The 18,375-nt window shown below is 39.7% G+C and overlaps 1 protein-coding gene across 1 annotated transcript in view; it reads right to left on the bottom strand.

The window, feature by feature from the left end:
- usp43a (ubiquitin specific peptidase 43a) overlaps window positions 1-15,974 on the bottom strand; it is a 137,486-nt gene extending 121,512 nt beyond the window's left edge. Inside the window, exon 1 of the mRNA XM_034689029.1 lies at window positions 15,061-15,974. Within this exon, the coding sequence (XP_034544920.1) occupies window positions 15,061-15,678 (618 nt within the window). The 5' untranslated portion in view covers window positions 15,679-15,974. The remainder of the gene's footprint in view (window positions 1-15,060) is intronic.
- Between the last annotated feature and the right edge of the window lie 2,401 nt (window positions 15,975-18,375).

Below are 18,375 nucleotides of genomic sequence, written 5' to 3'. Positions count from 1 at the left end.
TGTAGTATTTTCTGTGCTCAGAAAAATTTCAAAACACTTTCACAGCTGCATACCAGAGAATGAGTCATTCAAAGGAGCTCCAAAACCTGACAGGTGTTACTAGAGTGAGAAAAAAAAAAACAGCCAGGCTGTCTAATTCAATTACGAGGAAGGAGTTGTGAGTTTATGAGTCAGACTGAGAAAAGTGACACCAAATACTAATGACTGCATTATCACTTCACTTGGTGGATACCTGTCTGTCTGTCTCTCTCTCTCTTCATCTCTCTGTGTGACTGACAGGATCCAGGCTCTGCTCCACACCTCATTAAGAATCACCACATCATACCTATGGTGTCCCTGTGTCTAAATATAAACACAGGAGGGACACACACAAACACAGATGCACACACACATACACAAAAACTCTATCTGATGGAGGCAGCCCACTAATGAGCTTCATCCCTGTGAGAGAGCACTGACAGGGGATGGAGGGATGAGGGACAGATGGAGAGAGGGATAAATTGAGTTACAGAGGAGGGGGGAGGGCCACTGGTGGAGTTTCAACAGACCTGCTGTGAGGGTTTTTTTGTTTGTTTATTGATAAGGACAGAGCAGTTGTGGCTATTCCAAAGATGTAAAGTGAGAAAAGGAGGAAAGGATAACATTTTTAAATGTTAATAGACAAATACAAAGTGTAGTTAGGTTACATTGAAGGCAGGCTTGCTACACCTCTGTTATACTCTGTCTTTTTGTAGGTAGAATGGGAAGGCTTAGTGGTTCTGCTGCTGAGCAGGCATCCAAGCAAGTTACTGAGGTGAAGAAGAGGTATGGAGGAAGAGCAGAAGAGGTAAGAGGAGCGAGCAGGAATAGCGCTCACATAAAAATATATATTGTTAAAATGTTTATATAACCCATGAAGGATATATGCCAGACAGTGTGCTTGTGCCTTATGAAATACACTGGCAAAGATGAAAACTGTAGGCTTTTACCCAGGTAGAAACTGCTTCAGAGTAAAGCCTATTCTAAGTTAACTAAAATGCTTTATGAAATCATGAGATTATGATATTATTAAGATGAGGGGAAGACTACTAGACTAGCCCAAACTCTAACCTCAAACCTCTGTATAATTTTGAGAGCTTGTGTGTGCATGTCTGTGTGTTTGTGTGTGAAAAAGCAACAATGGTAATATTGCACACTCTTTGATATCTGTTTCCAGTGCTGTCTCTCTAAGTGTCCCTGGATAAAACTACCACAGTGCCTAAAAGCTCTTAAAAGGGGACAACTTTTTATTCTCAGGCATCAATCCTTTTTTTTTTTTTTTTTATTTAATTTGTGTACAGGAGGAAATAAAAGTGGGAAACAAAAAACAGGGTCAGGGAGGAATTGCAGGAGAGACAAAAACAAGAGTTACAGGTTAGCTGAAATGTCAAGCTGCTGTGCAAACACTGTGTGGTGTTTAAAGCTGACCTGAGCAGAGCTGAAGTGTTTGTTGAGAAAACACTTCAGAGCAAGTCAAGGAGAGTATGAAGGTGGGCGTCAGGGTCAACTTCAGAGAGAGTTTAGCTTTTTGTGTAGAACTATTGATTAGTCTGGACGGAGGATCTGATTCTCAGCCCACACCTGATTGGCTCTGACCCAGCGTGGTGGTTTCACTTAATTCTCTCCAGCTTTATTTCAAATATTGATTTTGTTCATTAGTTTTTCTTTATAAAACAGAGCTTATGGGAACACGGCTGTGGGGTCTTTATTTAGCAGCTACTATTTTTTTAGAGAAATGTACTTGTTTTCACCTTAGAAAATCAGTAGTTCCTTTGGTGGTATGCTTTTAATTAGAAGGACTTCTTTAATGGAGTTTTTTAAATTAAAGATTACCTTGGATACCTCACTATCTCCTGTAAGTATCAAAGTGAAACCCCACTTCACCAAAATCGCAAATTATGTTATAAACACATAGCAGTACAGTCTTTTGGGGGGGGCTTTAATTGAGTTCAGTTTCAGGTCATATAAACAAAGAAATCTCAGTTCAGGGGCTCGAAAAAAAGTTTAATTCCACCAAGTGCAGGTACAAATGAACATCAGAGTCCAAGTTGTGATTTATGTGACAGCAAATTCCTTTTTTCCTCTTCTTTTGCAAAGAGAATAATGCAAAAAGATCAAGGGCAGCCTCTTTTTTTCTTACAACAAGGAAGCAACAAAGACAAAGACAGCAAAGAAGGAGGATAACAGATAAGAGACAGCCATAAACCTGTGCAGTCTCCACAGCAGGGGTCACAACCTCTCAGTCGTCTGCATGAGGGAGGTCTGCACTCTGCTCTCCCTTGCTTCCACACTCTGATGTCTGTTTGCTCCCTCTGCTCCACCTTACACCATTATCCCTCATACCATCCCCACATCCATCCTCTTCCTCTGTAAACAATGACAGATTGTGATAGTCGCAAGGGTGGGAATTTACTTTAACTACACAGCAAGCAAAATAACCATCCTCCCTCTCTCCCTAAAAAGCCCATTTACAACCCAACACCTCGTCGCTGTCCAACCTGAAATACAGGCCTGCTTGGATTTCCTGGTGACAGACAGAGAACGATGCTGACAAATTATGACAGGGGCATATTTAACCTAAACAAAAACTGCACACACTGTGTTTTTCAGGACATACTCCTCTAAAGGCGTGGCTTGTTTAAGGCCGGATAGAATCTGTCATTGCAGGCTGCTTGCAGTTTGTTTTTCTCAGCCACCTGGAGGCAAAACCTGCAAAACTGGCAGTCATCCCTTACATATTGTATACTACTCTCACTCGCTCTTTAATAACCAGGGACCAACACATACTTTTTGGTCAATATTTAATTAATGGATGAGTCAAAAAGTTACCAGCCAAAATGATTTGTTACTGGGCATTAAAACTATTGTTGGATAATCATTCCAAAATGAATCACCTAACAGTAGCAGAGATAAACTAATACACTTTATTTCTTAGCAAATGTAGTTGTGTAAATATATGATTGATACAAAAGCTGTTGCAATAAAAAATGGAACAAAAAGTATGTTTTGATCTAATCAAAATATCTGCCAAAAGTGCCTTACTTCACTTGTTGTATTCGCAATATGACAACTTATCTATCAACTGTCACCCGATAAAGGTAAAAGTATTGTTACTAGCTGATGGAAATCCAAAAAAACTCTCAAAAAGGTGAGGAAACAATTTTTTGGTACAGGTAGAGTACCTCGCTTTCATCTGTCATCTCTTCTGACAAGATATGCACAGCAGTAGTAGCCACAGCACTAAAGACTAGCTAGCTAACTGGTTACTGAGTCTTCTTCATCTGCTGCTCTTATTCAACTTCCCTCTGTTTTATGGTGGGTGGCAACCAGTGTAAATAACCACTACAGCTTTCTAACCAATTGGTTACACATTAGTTATCTATTACCATGTGTTTATCAATATTACGTTGTTGTTGTTTTTTTACAATACATTGGTAATGGCATTGGTTTTGGCCAGTATCTACATTTCTTGTTTCTGTCAACTTCTCTTCTTATCAACTTTCTCCTCATTCTGACACTAATATTAGTATCAATTGATGGCAGTATCTTTATCTGCTAGTCTCAGTTTTGGTACTAGTCAGTAAAGCAAAAGTAAAAATTCATGCCAGTCAATGCATCAATTCAATACCACAGCAATTAGCCCAACAAATGATCTAGATACAATAATAACCAAAAAAGTATGTTGCTAACACAGAGATTTATGTTAGTCAAAGCTATAGTAAAATGTAAACAAACCATGCTTTACATCAATATTACATATTTTTAAACGCACTGGCATCAAAGAGATATCAAGTATACGACAATACTCATGCTTATGTATCAAACTCAGAAATTGGAAGAAAAAATGCTATTTCAACATCTTTTCTGTTTTTGTTATGTTAAAACAATCCCATCTGCTTGAGAGTCATGGCTGAGCTCCCACGAAAACACACACACACACACACACACACACACACACACACACACCACACACACACACACACACACACAAGCGTCTCTTGTGTAGTCTTGCATCTGTCCTTCCCTGCCTCCCCTTCCTTCCATCCCTCCAAATCCAAGCTAATACCACCTGCTACTTCCTGTGTCATTCAAGGCCACACTGGATTTCACCTCAAGATCAAGTGTTTTTATCACAAATCTTAAGCCTAAATCTTGGAATGAGACCCTAAATTTCCTACATAACACTGAGAAGCTTGGAAAATCCTTCGATAAGGGTGCCAGTGAGTCAAGACTGAACAAAGCTTGCGTGTCTGCGGACGTCCCCAGTGTGGGATTTGCAGGCGATCAGTAAGAAATAAAAAAGGATGAGATGCGGTGGGAATAATCTCCTCTGAATGGTTTACAGCCCAGGAAAGGCTCCCTTGGCTCTGCTGAAACTGAGAAATTGATACTCTCAGCTGAAGCTGTAAATATACATCACTGTGGTAGTATCTGTCATGTCGTCATTAGTTTATATGGCTTTTCCATGTGCTTCCTATCACTAAGATAAAGTAGAAGAAAGCCATCCCAGACTCTTCTCCATGATTCAGCGATCGCAGCATCTCACCCCACAATAGTTAAGATTGATTTATTCCCACGGCTTCTTGCAACCTTGTCCACAAACCCTGGTACATAAATCACAGCAGGTATAATAAACCTGATGGAAATGGTCTCATATTGTAGTGCTTACACAGACACACTCCTCCTTGTGTTTCTTTATTGCCTTTTGTCACAGCGGTGTAGGTATAATGGAGTGGTGCTCACTGAGTCGTGGGAACACATGCTGGTTCCAAACAGCATATGGCGGCTCTGTAACGTTACTTGTAAGTGGTCTAGTTTTTGTGTTTACAAGTGTGAAGGGCAGTTTTGAAGCATTACAACTTCCTTGCTCACTCTAAAAGCTCAGAGAGTATCCTGCTATGGTATATCTAAATAGATGAAAAAAATGTATACATATTTTCATTAAATTGTTGACTTATTTTTACTCTTGTTATTTAAAAAAAAAAAGGTTTCAAGACCTGCCCCTTTTGCAAACTGTCCTGAAATAACTTGACTGAATGACTTTTTGTTTAATAAGTAGGAATTGATTGATTGAATTAATAATCTATCGATTACTTTTGTTACAACTAGTGCTGTCAATCAATTTAAAAAATGTAATTGTCAATCTCAAGGTTGCATTTAGTCACAATTACTACAATCATAATTATTACGTTTGGCTTGGCACCTGGTGTGGCCAATCAAGGCCACCCTGGCCCCCCAGTCAAAATTAACTGAGCCCATCCAGGTTATTACACACATCACTACGCCTGCAGAGGTGTCTGTTACGCAGCATACAGATGCAAACACAGGACTACTCAGACAACTCTATTAGCACTTTGCACAGTTTCAGCCAGATTATGCCAAACACCCCAATTACAGCACACCAGCGCGTATTTAGTCAAGTATTACTGCCTGAGATTTAAAGACAATAAACTGCTAACCTAATGCAAAATGTCTTCCTCTTTTGTAGTCTGGCATAGATATTGACTATCAATATAAATCAGATTACCTCATAGTAAGATTTGTTGTAATGTGTTCACCACATGCTGTGAATTACTCAAATAGTAGACCCCTAAAGTCATTAACACAGTTGTGTTAATGACTTCTGCTTGTTTTTTTTCAATAGTAAAAGAGACTCTTCTCTGCAATGCAGTTCTATGGATACCTCATAGAACTGCAGCGACACATCAGGCTTCATGATAAAGCAAAGTTTTCTATCAAGTCATCACAGAGATCCATCACAATCCGGTCACATGAGGTCTCCTCTCTGTGCTGCTTTGTGCAGCAGCTTCACAGCTTGTTATCAACATTTTATCTTTTTTTCTGTTAAGATCTCTGATTAATCGCATGCATCAATATGTTAACATTGACAACCCTAGTGGCTGTCTCTTTTCGTTACAAATATTCTTATTTTTGTAGTTGTGTGCTATAAATGGAGACCAAAGACTGTTAGATTGTTAGGGGGATAAAAACAAACAAGTTTGCAGGTCTAATGTTTATAAAAATATGAAATGAAAAAAAAAAAAGTACCGCGCCACAATGTTTAAACTACTAAAATATAAAGTCCCCCATCTGCCTCTGTGACAAACTGCTGCAATCAACATGAAATGAGAACCGGTCCCAGTGTGCAAATTCAGCACAGAGTCCAGGTGGTGTGTGTGTGTGTGTGTGTGTGCGTGTGTGTGTGTGGGGGGGGGGGGGGGGGGTCTATCTACAAACATACACATCTCCAGCTCTAAGACTGAGAGCGCTCCTTGACGGAGAGCAGAGACAAGAAAAGACAAACAAACCATCAGTCTGGCTGCCCTGCCTAGCTGTCACACACTGGCTGCTCTCTCTGAACAAACACAACTACTTAAAAACACCAGGCTTCATCTTCTCCGGCTGAGCTCCACCGGCCTCACAGAGTTACATCATGTCAAGCGTAAAAAGATGAGTCCAGGCTGGAGCTCATCCCCATAACTTCTAAAAGTAGTGCCTGTGTTGTTAAAGCCTTTAGGTCTGGAGTGAAAAAAACACTCAACCTGTCATCTAGTTAAACTGATGTGAACAACTCTAAAGTGAAACTAATGAACAGACAATTCATCCGTCTAGAGTTCATAAACGTCAAATGTGTAGTGAAGCAGTTATGAAATGCTGACTTTTGAATACAGCACCTCATTTAAAAGCAGAGCAGCATTTGGTTACGCAGTACATGTCAATCAATGAGACTCATGGTGTTTAATGAGTCTGGTGTTTTTTAAATGCAGATTTTGTTCCTATGATGTCAGTAAAAAAAAAAAATAGGATTCCGATTAATCTGCTGGATTCTGTCTTAGCTGAAAGAAACAACAGGAACAAAAAGTAGTCCCTTTTCCCAATGTAAATTTTTTTTAATGATAGCCTCCTTTTTCTCGTCAATTATATTGTTAAAGATAAGATGAGTCAAAGTCTAAGATGCTAAGAAGCCACCCCCTGTTAACAATATTCAACTACAAGCAATCTCAGCAAAGATCAAAAAGTGATTAATAAGTGGCCTATACATGCCACTAAGTAGCCACGCCATATACAGCAATTTAGCGGCTTGTCATTCTCCAGACTGCTATGGTAGTCTTCTCAGTGCCATTAGTATGCCACTTTTTTGTATTTTTTTTCTATAATGATAATGATGTAAAAGTAAAATAGTGACGTAAAAAAAGAAATGTATACTTTTCTCTTGTACGACTTTCATGTCTAAATTATGGTTGCTTGGTGCCTCTGTGATGCCATCAAAGTAATTTAGCTGGTTGAGTGATCTATGACATGCTGCAGAACTACAAGCATTTAGCATGGCTACTTTGTGCTAATCTAGTAATTACACTGAACAAAAATATAAACGCAATACTTTTGTTTTTGCTCCCATTTTTCAATTTGTCTAAATCTGTTAGTGTGAGGCATGATGGTGGTCACATCAGATACTGACTGGTTTTCTTATCCCCCCCCAAGACCCCCCACATTTTAGAGTGGCCTTTGATTGTGGCCAGCCTAAGGCACACCTGTGCAATAATCATGCTGTCTAATCAGCATCTTGATATGCTACACCTGTGAGGTGGATGGATTATCTCGGCAAAGGAGAAGGGCTATCTAACACAGATTTAGACAAATTTGTGGACAATATTTGAGAGAAATAGGCCTTTTGTGTACATAGAAAAAGTCTTCAATCTTTGAGTTCAGCTCATGAAAAATGGGAGTTTTATTAAGAAATATGGACCTAATATTGGACCCATCATGGATGTTTTCTGTGTTATGTTTTCAGTTGTGTGCTGACAAGTTATTTTTATGAACTTTTACTCCAAAAAGCAAAGCTGTAAATAATTTAGTTGTTTTGCCATCACCCACTTTTTCCAGCAGAGCAACTTTAGACCCCATTATTTACCCTATAATAATAATAATAATAATAATAATAATAATAATAATAATAATAATAATAATAATACATTTTATTAATAACACACTTTACGTTCAGAAAACCTAATCTTAGTATGATACGCAGCACATGCAGCAGAGCATCACAGCATCACAAACTCAAGTTAGAAATTCTTTTTAAAAGTAACTTGCTTAAAAAGGCAGCCATTGAAGTGCATCTGCAAAGTCAAACTGGTGCAAGACTAGCGTGCATTCACATAAATCCAGATCAAATATTTAACATATTGCTTATCCTATCGATGAGTTTCTCTCCTCAAAAATTGGTGTTGGTCTTAGATTTCCCATGCATTGTACTGTTTTATTTATTAATTTCTACATACTCAAATGTATTGTTGTTTGGGACATTGTCTGAAATATTTTGGAAAAACACTGCGAGTTTTAGATGATTTTATTCTTAAAATGTCTGTATTAAGAAGTGTAAATGAGCCAGATCATTGCAGTTTCATTGGTCAAAGTCAGCCCTCCAGCTTAAAGTCAAACTTTTTCGTGAGGATGTGCCCAACATACTAATGCCGACCTCAATCTCTGCTGTATCTTTGTAAAAACACTGAGGTCATTCTGTTTTTTACAGTTGGGACATTGTGATTCTTTCTGACAGTCTCATAACTCCAACTCACTCCTAATACCAATCCCAAAACTAAAGAAGTTACAAAAAGTACAGAGAGAGCCCTCATCTAAGAGAAAAGTTTCTTTTTCCACTTCTTTGCGGGCCAGTGCCCATCTTTTAGTGGCAATAATGACCCGTTGTCAAAGTTGTCCCTTGTCCCGATTACAGACGAGAAGGGTTTCATGAGAATCACAGGAGGGGAGGATAGTGTTGTTTACCAGAAATGTCTCTCCCTCCCACTTTCTCTCTTCCTCTGAGTGCTCTCCATCAGAGGCATCCCAGCAGGGGGGCATCCTCCTTTTCCAGGCTGAATGCACTTGCTACAGTAAACACCATCTTCATGGGAGGATGAGCAGACAGACACAAATCACTGCGTCGATGTGATGTGCAAGGAGAGAGAAAGGAAAGTGAAGGGTGATCTTTTTTCAACTGCAGCAAGCATCATGAGAGGTATCAGAGCTAAAAAGATAAAAATGAACACCAAATTCAGACATGAAGATCAATGGCCGATATTTAGTATTTCCTCCATATACAGAGACTGAATCTGGCCTATCATTTCAACCCATTTTAATCTGACAGGCCCAAATGAGAGTCACTGAGACTGAAAACATCTTTTTTGATGAACAATCACCTGCAGAGTAAGAGAGGAAATACTGTAAGTTTGACCATCGACTGTATGCATAATAAACATGGCCACTATGATATCACCCACTGGTTTCGAGACTACATGTATGAAGCCTGGAGTTCAGCAACTTGCATCCATGTTTGGTTTTCTGTAGCGAGAAGTGACCATATTTAGAGAAGAGGGTGCAGCTGGAGAGAAGCAAGGGGTTGGCAAACACAAGCACTTAACAGTGAATGGTACCCCACCTTAATCCACCATGAGCATTGCTGCTCGCAATATTCAGCTATAGTTACAGTGGCGAGGAAAAACTTCCTTTTAACTGGCAGAAACCTCCAGCAGAACCAGACTCATGTTAGACAGCCATCTGCCTCGACCGAGTTGGGCCTGGAAAGAGGGATAGAGGAGAATAAAAGACAGAGGGTGCGGTGATAGTGATGAGACAAGTAGTAGAAGCTGTTGCCGCTGGAGTCCAGCACGTCTGTATCAGCTGGAGTCTGGAATGTCCACAGCAGGACAACGTCTACGGCAGCTCAGAGGAAACTACGAGACAATGGAGCTCAGGGACTCCAGAAAAGTCTATCTATGGTTAGTAACTTTAATGGGACAGGAAGAGTTAAAGCAAGTGATGAGGGGGTTGGGGGGAAGGGGTGAGATAGGATCCCAGTGTGTCAGTGTGCCAGTTCCCCCGGCAGTCTAAGCCTGTTGCAGCATAACTAAGAGCTGGTCCAAGCCTGAGCCAGCTCTAACTATAAAATTTATCAGAAACAGTGAATGAGCTACCAAGCCCAGTATGATGAGCACAGTATACCTGTTGCTTGGTGCAAAAATATCAACACAATAATACTTTAACCTTAAAGGGGAGTGCACAACTCAAAAAATACTATACTAAACTAATACACAGAATACAATATGATGTATCATTGTTGTAAATTCAAATCAAATTATGCAAATAAGCTCAACCTGAGGAAAATAAGAATCTACAAACTAAAACCAAAAAAAATCTCACTTTACACAAAAAACTTGCTTCCTGTTAGCCCCGTCAGAAATGATGGATTCAAGAAGCTCATCAGAAAAGATAATTTATAATCATCAGAAATATGCATTCATATGGCACAACCCCAAAATAACAATAGGTAAACAGACAATATACTGGGGTCAGTGGCTAAGACAAGGTATCAGAACACTAAATGATATATTTAAAGAAGGAAATGTTATTACGTATAACAGAATGAAGGAGAAATTTAATTTGGAAGGACTTAGCCATTTCTGGAAAAATTTACAAATTAGACACTGTATAAAAGAGAAAATTAGTTTTTCAAAAACCCAATAGAAGATTTCTTCAAACTATCAACAAGGTATAAAAAAGCATGCAAATTGTATATATGTCTTTGGTTAAATAAGAGTGGATGTAAAAGCCTCAGCAAGATATGGGAAACAGATATTGGTTGATCATTTGTCGAAGAAACATGGCAGAGAATTCTTTTCAATAATGGGAAATACATCAGAGAAGCTAGAGGCAAATATCTTCAATACAAAATACTTCATAGGTACTATTACACACCAACAAGGCTCTATAGTATGGGCTTAATCAAAGACAGTAAGTGTTGGAAATGTAAAACAGAATGTGGTACATACATGCACGCACTATGGCAATGCCCTATGGTATCCCCATTATGGAAGAGTGTTCTGAGATATATGGATGAATGGTTAGGCTGTGAACTGCAGATCACCCCAGCTGTGTCTCCTCGGGGACAGAAGTTTGGTGCCACGGCTGAGTAAATCTAGATTTTGAATATTAACAACTGGCTTCATAACCTGTTCTAGATTAATTCTAAGATTCTGAAAGGAGATTCAAACTCCTACACTGAAAATGTGGAGGGAGCAGATGACAAGAATTGCTGCATGTGAGAAGATGTTGGGGAAATTAAACTCCAGAAACGATGTGATTAAAGAACAATGGGACAGCTTCAGTGACTTTAAGACTGGGGGAAGCAACATAACTCTGTGAAGAATGTATGGTAATTGCCCTTAATATGTAAATGCCAACAGAAATGTAAATGAAAACATAAATGTAAATGCCCACTGTTTCCTGCCAACCTCTTTCATTTATTTATCTATTTCTTTTAATTATTTTTTTTATTAGTATTATTTTTTGTTAGTTTTACTTATTTTATCTGATGTTATCATAGTCCATTTTGTTTGTTTTGTCTTTGTTGTTCATTATTCTTGTTAAAAAAATAAAAATAAATAAAACTCAATAAAATTACTAATTATATAAAAAAAAAATCTCATCAGAAAACTAAATCCAGATACAAGCTAACAAACCATCTGCTTTCTTCAACTTTCACTCAGGAACAAAAGCCTGACTTACATTTAAATTAAATAATGATTTGATATTTATCGTGATAATTATTGATATCGACTGATGAAATATTTTATTGTGACATCATTTTCAATATCACCCAGCACTACCCCACTCACTGAAAAGCCTTAGCCCATGCTTCTTGGATGCCATAAACCACAGAGAGCAAATATTGGGAGGTTAAGTTCAGTGGTTGACTTGGCTTTGTTGATGTCTAGCTAAAAGCCACAGAGATCCCATTGTCACTCACAGTAACCAAGTTCTTTCTTACTTGAAGGTTCAGTATAACTAAAATAAGTTTAGTTTAATTTGTTAATTTATTTGACAGGGACCATTCACAACACAGCTACTGAGCCAGAGTTAGCTAAAAAAAAAGCTCATTTACATCTGTGTTCCATGGGCAGGAAGATCTTAAAACATATAATACAAACTATCTAAAAAAAATAGCATCAAAGGTGAACATAGAAAATTCACCATGCTTCCACCTCCTTTTTTTGGGCGAGGTTGTAAAACCTTTATTCCTACTTTCAAAATGGGGTTTTTATATGGGGCAACATGAGGATTTGCAACTTTTGGGGCCAAACCTCAAATGGACACTTCAGGAACTGCAACTTTTTACACTTTTCTCAGCAGTGGGGGTTCCCTCTTGGGTTAAACCTGATTTAGGACATGGAATCAGTAAGATAGCTAACCTGAAGCCACAGTGTGAAGTAATCACGCCAGTATCATTTTGTGTACACTACAGCCGTGAGTCAATTTCAAAAAAGTAAGTTCCCTGAATACAGCTTCAGGTTTCTACCCTTAAGGCTGTTTATTCATCCAAAGTGTGTTTTTCTTGATCTTGCGAGCTTCTGTTATGTCACAGATCTATAGAGGGTCAAGTTTGTTAATCTAAGCAGGGCATGACATGGGTTTAGAATCTGCTTTTGAAATCTTACCCAAAATTAATGATCTGTATCCCGAAGACTTGTAACTTCAAAGATCAAAACAGCATCAAACTCCTCATCTTTATAACCACTGCTTTTTTCTTCAGCTTTGGAACAGACCGCACTCTCACTTTACTACATGTTATTAATTCATACTTAACTTGCATTTGTGGTTACATTTCTGGCTACATCCAAAGTCAGTACTGTGGAAAATCCACCTTTTCCATTATGGATAACACCACACTCTTGCTGCCTCCCCATGTCTGTCAAATTGTGTGATTTTATTTGTGAGCATGTTGCATTACTCCCTTCCCTTTAACCTCCTCCGGGCTGTTGATTGCAACAGAGCCATTTTTACTTGGTGAGCCCCTCAGTCAGAGAGAAAGCTGGGGGGCCTGCAGCACTTGCTTAGAACAGCCATGGGTGAGTGCAACTGCAAAAAGCCTTCTGTACTTCTGTCAGCTCCTGTTGATCTTTTGACACAAGGACAGGTATTAAAAAGTCATGCACAGTGTATTTGAGATATGTGCCCTTCAAGATTCCAGTAGTTTACACATAATGTTGCAATGTAGTCTTTACATTCACATGTATTTCAGACTTTCTGTAAATGTGAAAGGAATGCTCGACTCCCCCGCACTCAACAGTCAGAGAATGCAGACAAACCACCCGAAGAGCTGGATTGCTGGGCAGGTGAGTCAAGTGGAATAACCACAAATCTGTTACCGCACACACACACACACACACACACACACACACACACACACACACACACACACACACACACACACACACACGCACACACAAAACTACCACTAGCTCAACAAACAACAATAAAATGTTGGAACCGTAAGGCAAAGTACATGGGTGTGTAACACTGAAACATGACCCGCATACCTTTATTCACGGAAATGGGTCACACAGGTTGACCGTTGAACTGCACTCAATCAAGTGCTCACCTAACGTGCTCATTCCAATAGTTGTTTTGCCAATACAGACTGTTATAGTAGGTAATATAGCTTACAAATCCCTCTAAGTGCTCTTGATATATGCCTGCTGTTCTGTCTGTAACAGCTTGCTGCTGAGTGGCGGCAGGGCACAGGACGCACAAGTTAACACTCAAGCCGAGGAAAATAAACTCTCAGGCTGGTAGCTGGGGAAATTCCAGGAGAAGAATGTGTAGAAGTAATCTGGCCTGAAGGTAATGGAATCTCTTTATACATTGCTGGAGTGGCCCACAGGGGGACCCAGGGCATGAATTTCCCCACTGAGCCCCTATTGACCCCCTCTCTCTGTGCAATATGCACCCTGTCCTCTCCAAATACCCATTGAGTGCATCACGCAGGAAAGCGGACAGCTCAAAGCTGCTTTTTTATATTATATTTTGAGACACAAAAAAGCACAAGTACCCTTGTGCAGGAGAATAACCTGATCACAGGTTTGCTTCGTGTCAATATAGTTTGTGGTAATCTCAACTTGAAATGCCTCAAAGCCCTATGTATTATTATTTTACTGCAAAAAATGGAGTTAATGCAATAACCACAAACCAATTTATTAGGTTTAACATTGTGGTTTAAGGCCCCTATGTGGTTAGGGGAGCATACATGCTTTAGCCGGGTAGAAGTCTAATTTGATTTACTTTAAAACTTACATTTCCAGAAATATACAATCATTTTCAAGTTACTTTTACCATACCATGCAGCTTTTTTTTTTTGTAGTTCGAAGCGTGGCTGCATTTCCAAGACACAAGAAGTTATGAAATTGTGGAAAAGACATCGAAAATCTCTCACTGTTCATCTTCTCAATAGCATGGCAGGTGAACTTAAGAGCTGATTATTTGCACCAATTTATTCTTGATTTTTATTCTGTTTTGAGGATACTTAAATGGGAATTCTTTTGGAATGTTGTAATGTCGTTCTTTATTAATGTTGACATTTACTTTTGATCTTTTTTTAATGTTAATTTCTATTCTAACTTTTTTGTCTTGTTTATTATTATCATGTTTCTTAACACTGATTCATTTTATTATGGACAAAGCAGTGATACCAGAGGCCACCAAGAAAAACACCTTTTTCCCTCTCTGTCCTCATTTAGGGGGTTTAAGGGCCTCTGGGAGTCTTGGGTTCATAGAGCCTACGCTTTCAGGCGGGAATATGGTCTACTACACTTTGCTGTTGATACTGTAAAAGATACAAAAAGTTATGGTCACTAAAATATTCAGCTGAAATGTAGTGTTATTATAACAGATTATATACAATATAATTGGATATATTTTTTCAGAAGTGAACATCTCTCTGTAGAGTCCATTCATCTCCTCAGTAACATGTCAGGTGGATTTGCAGTGCAGACTTAACACACTGCAACTTTTTAGGTGCTAAACTGTGCCTTAAAAGTTATGAAAATAATGAATTATTGGAGTCAAGAGTAACAGGGAGTACTGGAGTATGTAACTTAATGAGATGTCAATAAACAAACAAAAATACATACGTACAAAATAAATAAATACATACATAAAACAGATAAATCAGCCTCACATAGCACCCACTGCCCTCCCTGTCCTTACCTTGAACTCCACAGACAGCTGAGGCGTGTATTCAAACGTCCACAGGGCTCGAACCAGCGAAGCCAGCTGCTCGGTCACCTCTCCCCTGTTGGTCTGGTGCTCGTCGCCCCTCACAGACTCCCCATTCAGCCTCCTGTGGCTTACTATATCCGACTTGTACTGCTCCAGCCCGAGGTACTCTGCCAGCAGGTCCGTGTTGCTGAGGCACTGAACCACGGCGTTCATGAAACAGGTGTTGCCGTGGTTCTTCAGCCCCAGCACCCCGGGGGTCTTGTCTCCGTAGCACCACGACAGCCTGTCTTTCACCGAACCGTGAGAAGAGGACACCGTGGAGCTCTTCTTCACGGTGCCCTCCCTGCAGACCTGTGGACAATCGTCTTTGAAACCCCCTGAAGCGCTCTGCCCGAAGCCGCCATCGTCGTCCTCCGGGTCCGGTGGTTCCGCGTCCCCAAAGTGCGCCAAAGTGCCCAAAGTTTTTATGATCCTTCCCATGAAATCTCCGAAAGATCGCAGCGATTTCCTCCTGATGAACCTACCCGTTTTGTATTTCTTCCCTTTCCGCTTCGTCGTTTTGGGTTTCATGGCTTTTCTTACCTTGCTTTCCTTGCGGGGATCCATGGCTGGCAAAGGACCGAGAGAAAATGAAACAGGCAGTGGAGTCGCACCTGTCTGCCAGGCTGTCTACCCCTCCTCCTCCTCTCTCTTTCCCTCCACAAACCTCACCGCTGAGACGGCACCGACTCGGTGCCAATAAGGCACATAATCACTGATAATATTCCCTCGACATCATTACAATTCCCAGTACTGAGTGGTCATCAGTCACGCTCTCTGCAGGAACTACAGAGATGAGCTGCTTCCCTCCCTTCACATCGCAGCCTCAGTTACACTTCCTCATCGATGGATCTCAGCGGTGGATCGTGTGCCGCCGGGCTGACTCCCTCCCCCCCTCCCTCCCTGCTGTCTACAATGGACAACTTTCTATTTGGATCCAGTCTACTGCCCGCCCCTCAGACATGAATTTAATTAACCTGGATTACTTGTAGTTTAATACAACAGAAAGGTTGATTCAAACTGCACACTGTGCTGGAAAAAAATCAAAAACTCAACAAGTCTTGTTTATCATTACACAAGGAACAAGGAATTGCTGCTGTGTTTAAAAGGTGACAAGCTCTGTTGCTTTCAACTGCCCCCTGTAGGACCAATTACAACATCACCTGTCTGAGTCCTGAAGAGGGTGTCACTGAAAACATCACAGACAATCACAGCATGATCCTAGGGAGCACTTCAACCTAACCCTGTAGCCAACCTCAATGGAGACAAATCAGCTCCTGAGAGCTGTTTAAATAGTGCATTCTTAAAACTTAATAGTGTAATATGGACTCAATATAGCATGGCTAGTAACAGTAAAACTGTTGTAAAATACAAGTTTATTAGACCAATATCAACCTCTAATGCTGCCTAAAATGAGTACAGGGTATTAGCAGCCATACTAGTCAGGATAATCCATTGACAGTCAGTGGCATACTCAGGCTGTTGAGGGGCAGGGGCGAAATCCCCCCCCAAAAAGGCACCTCCTTTCAAAACCCATGGTACTCACAGTTTAGGGTGAATTTAAATGTATTGATGCAGCAATAACAAGAGGGGGGTCTTGGGGACCTCCCCCAGAAAATTTTGAGCAGCCAACAATGAATTCCCTGCATTCTGGTGATTACTTATGTGACCATTTGTGCCAGAAATTGAATTATGAAAAAGGAAAACACAAAACTATGTATTCATTTCTTTATAATTGATTGTGGTACATTACTAACATAACGCAACATAATTGACTATATAGGTATCCAGAGGGCCCTTTTTTTTAAAAAATTTTATACATTTTAGGGATATCCAGAGGGCACTTTTTATGTTTTGTGCAAGGGCACCAGAGAAGACAATTTTTAATATTCTACCTACTACAGTGGAATCCAAGAGGGCACTTTAGCGCATTATTATGGGGCACCGTTTGTAAAGTTGTGCACACCAAAAATAACAGCAACATTTCTCCACATTTACTGTAGCTCCAAAACGTCATAAAAAATATAGAGTCAAAACAGCACCCCATACGTTTTCTTTCGGACATGATGGCACCATTTTCCTCCCAAGTCATTACTTTCATGACATTAGTTAAGGCTAACCATTTAACTTTACAGATGCTGAAAAAGAATGCAGAACATGCAGGTGCAGCCCTGGATTTCAGTATTTGATAGTATATATCTGGTCTATTTTCCGAGCAGTATTGACCATTCAGCAGGTTATGGAAGCATCAGCAGCTGTTATATAAATACAGAACCTAACACACAAGCCCCATATGACGACAAGCTTCAGCTTTATATGAGCCTCCATAAACACAAAAAATACATTCAAGTGCAGCTGAACAGCTGGTAATTTTAAATTTGCTTATCAGACTGAAACCAATGGCACAGAAGAGGGGGTTACAGCAGGTACTACTTTATCACTATCAGTTGGAAGAACCTAAAAGTTGAATGTCAGTCACAAAGGCTGAATTAACATTATGTAATAGCTAATTTAATTTTTGATTGTGGTATCGAAACAGGCATTGGGAAGGAATTAATCACTTTCAGGACATCTCTGAAGTTTTGGTAATTTCTCAATGTAGATGGATACTGAGATGCATCCATTAAATCAGCAAATGGAGTTCCTGCTTCTATTTTGACACACTTTGTCTTTAACACACCAGCATTCACATGTACGGTTTCTTAGAATTAGCCCTTCAACGGACCTCAAATACATCTACTACAGCAAAATTTATGTGTGAGACTGTGTGGAGCATTCTGGAGGCTCCACAAAGAAAGTAAAATGGATGTTAGAGAATCATTCAGCCAGACACTTAATATGTAGCCCTGGTTTACAATGGGGATCCAGCATCTTTTGGGCTACATTCCCATTCTAATCATCTGCAGCTTAATTTCACAGCTCACCAGTACTAAAGATTGAATTTAGCGGGCCAGATGTGCTGATTTATGTTATATAGTCAGAGCAGTATCCAGTATTTTCATAAATTCTCAAATGCTCCCTTCCTGCATTGTTAGGAAACATGTGTTGAAAAAAAAAAAATCACAAATTATGTTTCCAATTGTTTCTGTCATATGTGCAGGAAAGGACATACACCTGTTCACATGCATGGTAGAGAAAGGGAAAAAAAAGAGATGATCCAGGGATTATTTTTTTTAGCTCTTCTGGAGAGCAGGGGTGAGTTATTAATAATTTAGATAAACCATTTTAAACAAAAGTGGGTGGAATGGGCCCAGATCAGAGACA

This window comes from Notolabrus celidotus, chromosome 7, assembly GCF_009762535.1.
Source record: "Notolabrus celidotus isolate fNotCel1 chromosome 7, fNotCel1.pri, whole genome shotgun sequence".
Taxonomy (NCBI): domain Eukaryota; kingdom Metazoa; phylum Chordata; class Actinopteri; order Labriformes; family Labridae; genus Notolabrus; species Notolabrus celidotus.
Note: the sequence above shows the minus strand (reverse complement) of the source record. Positions and strands in the feature narration are given on the sequence as shown.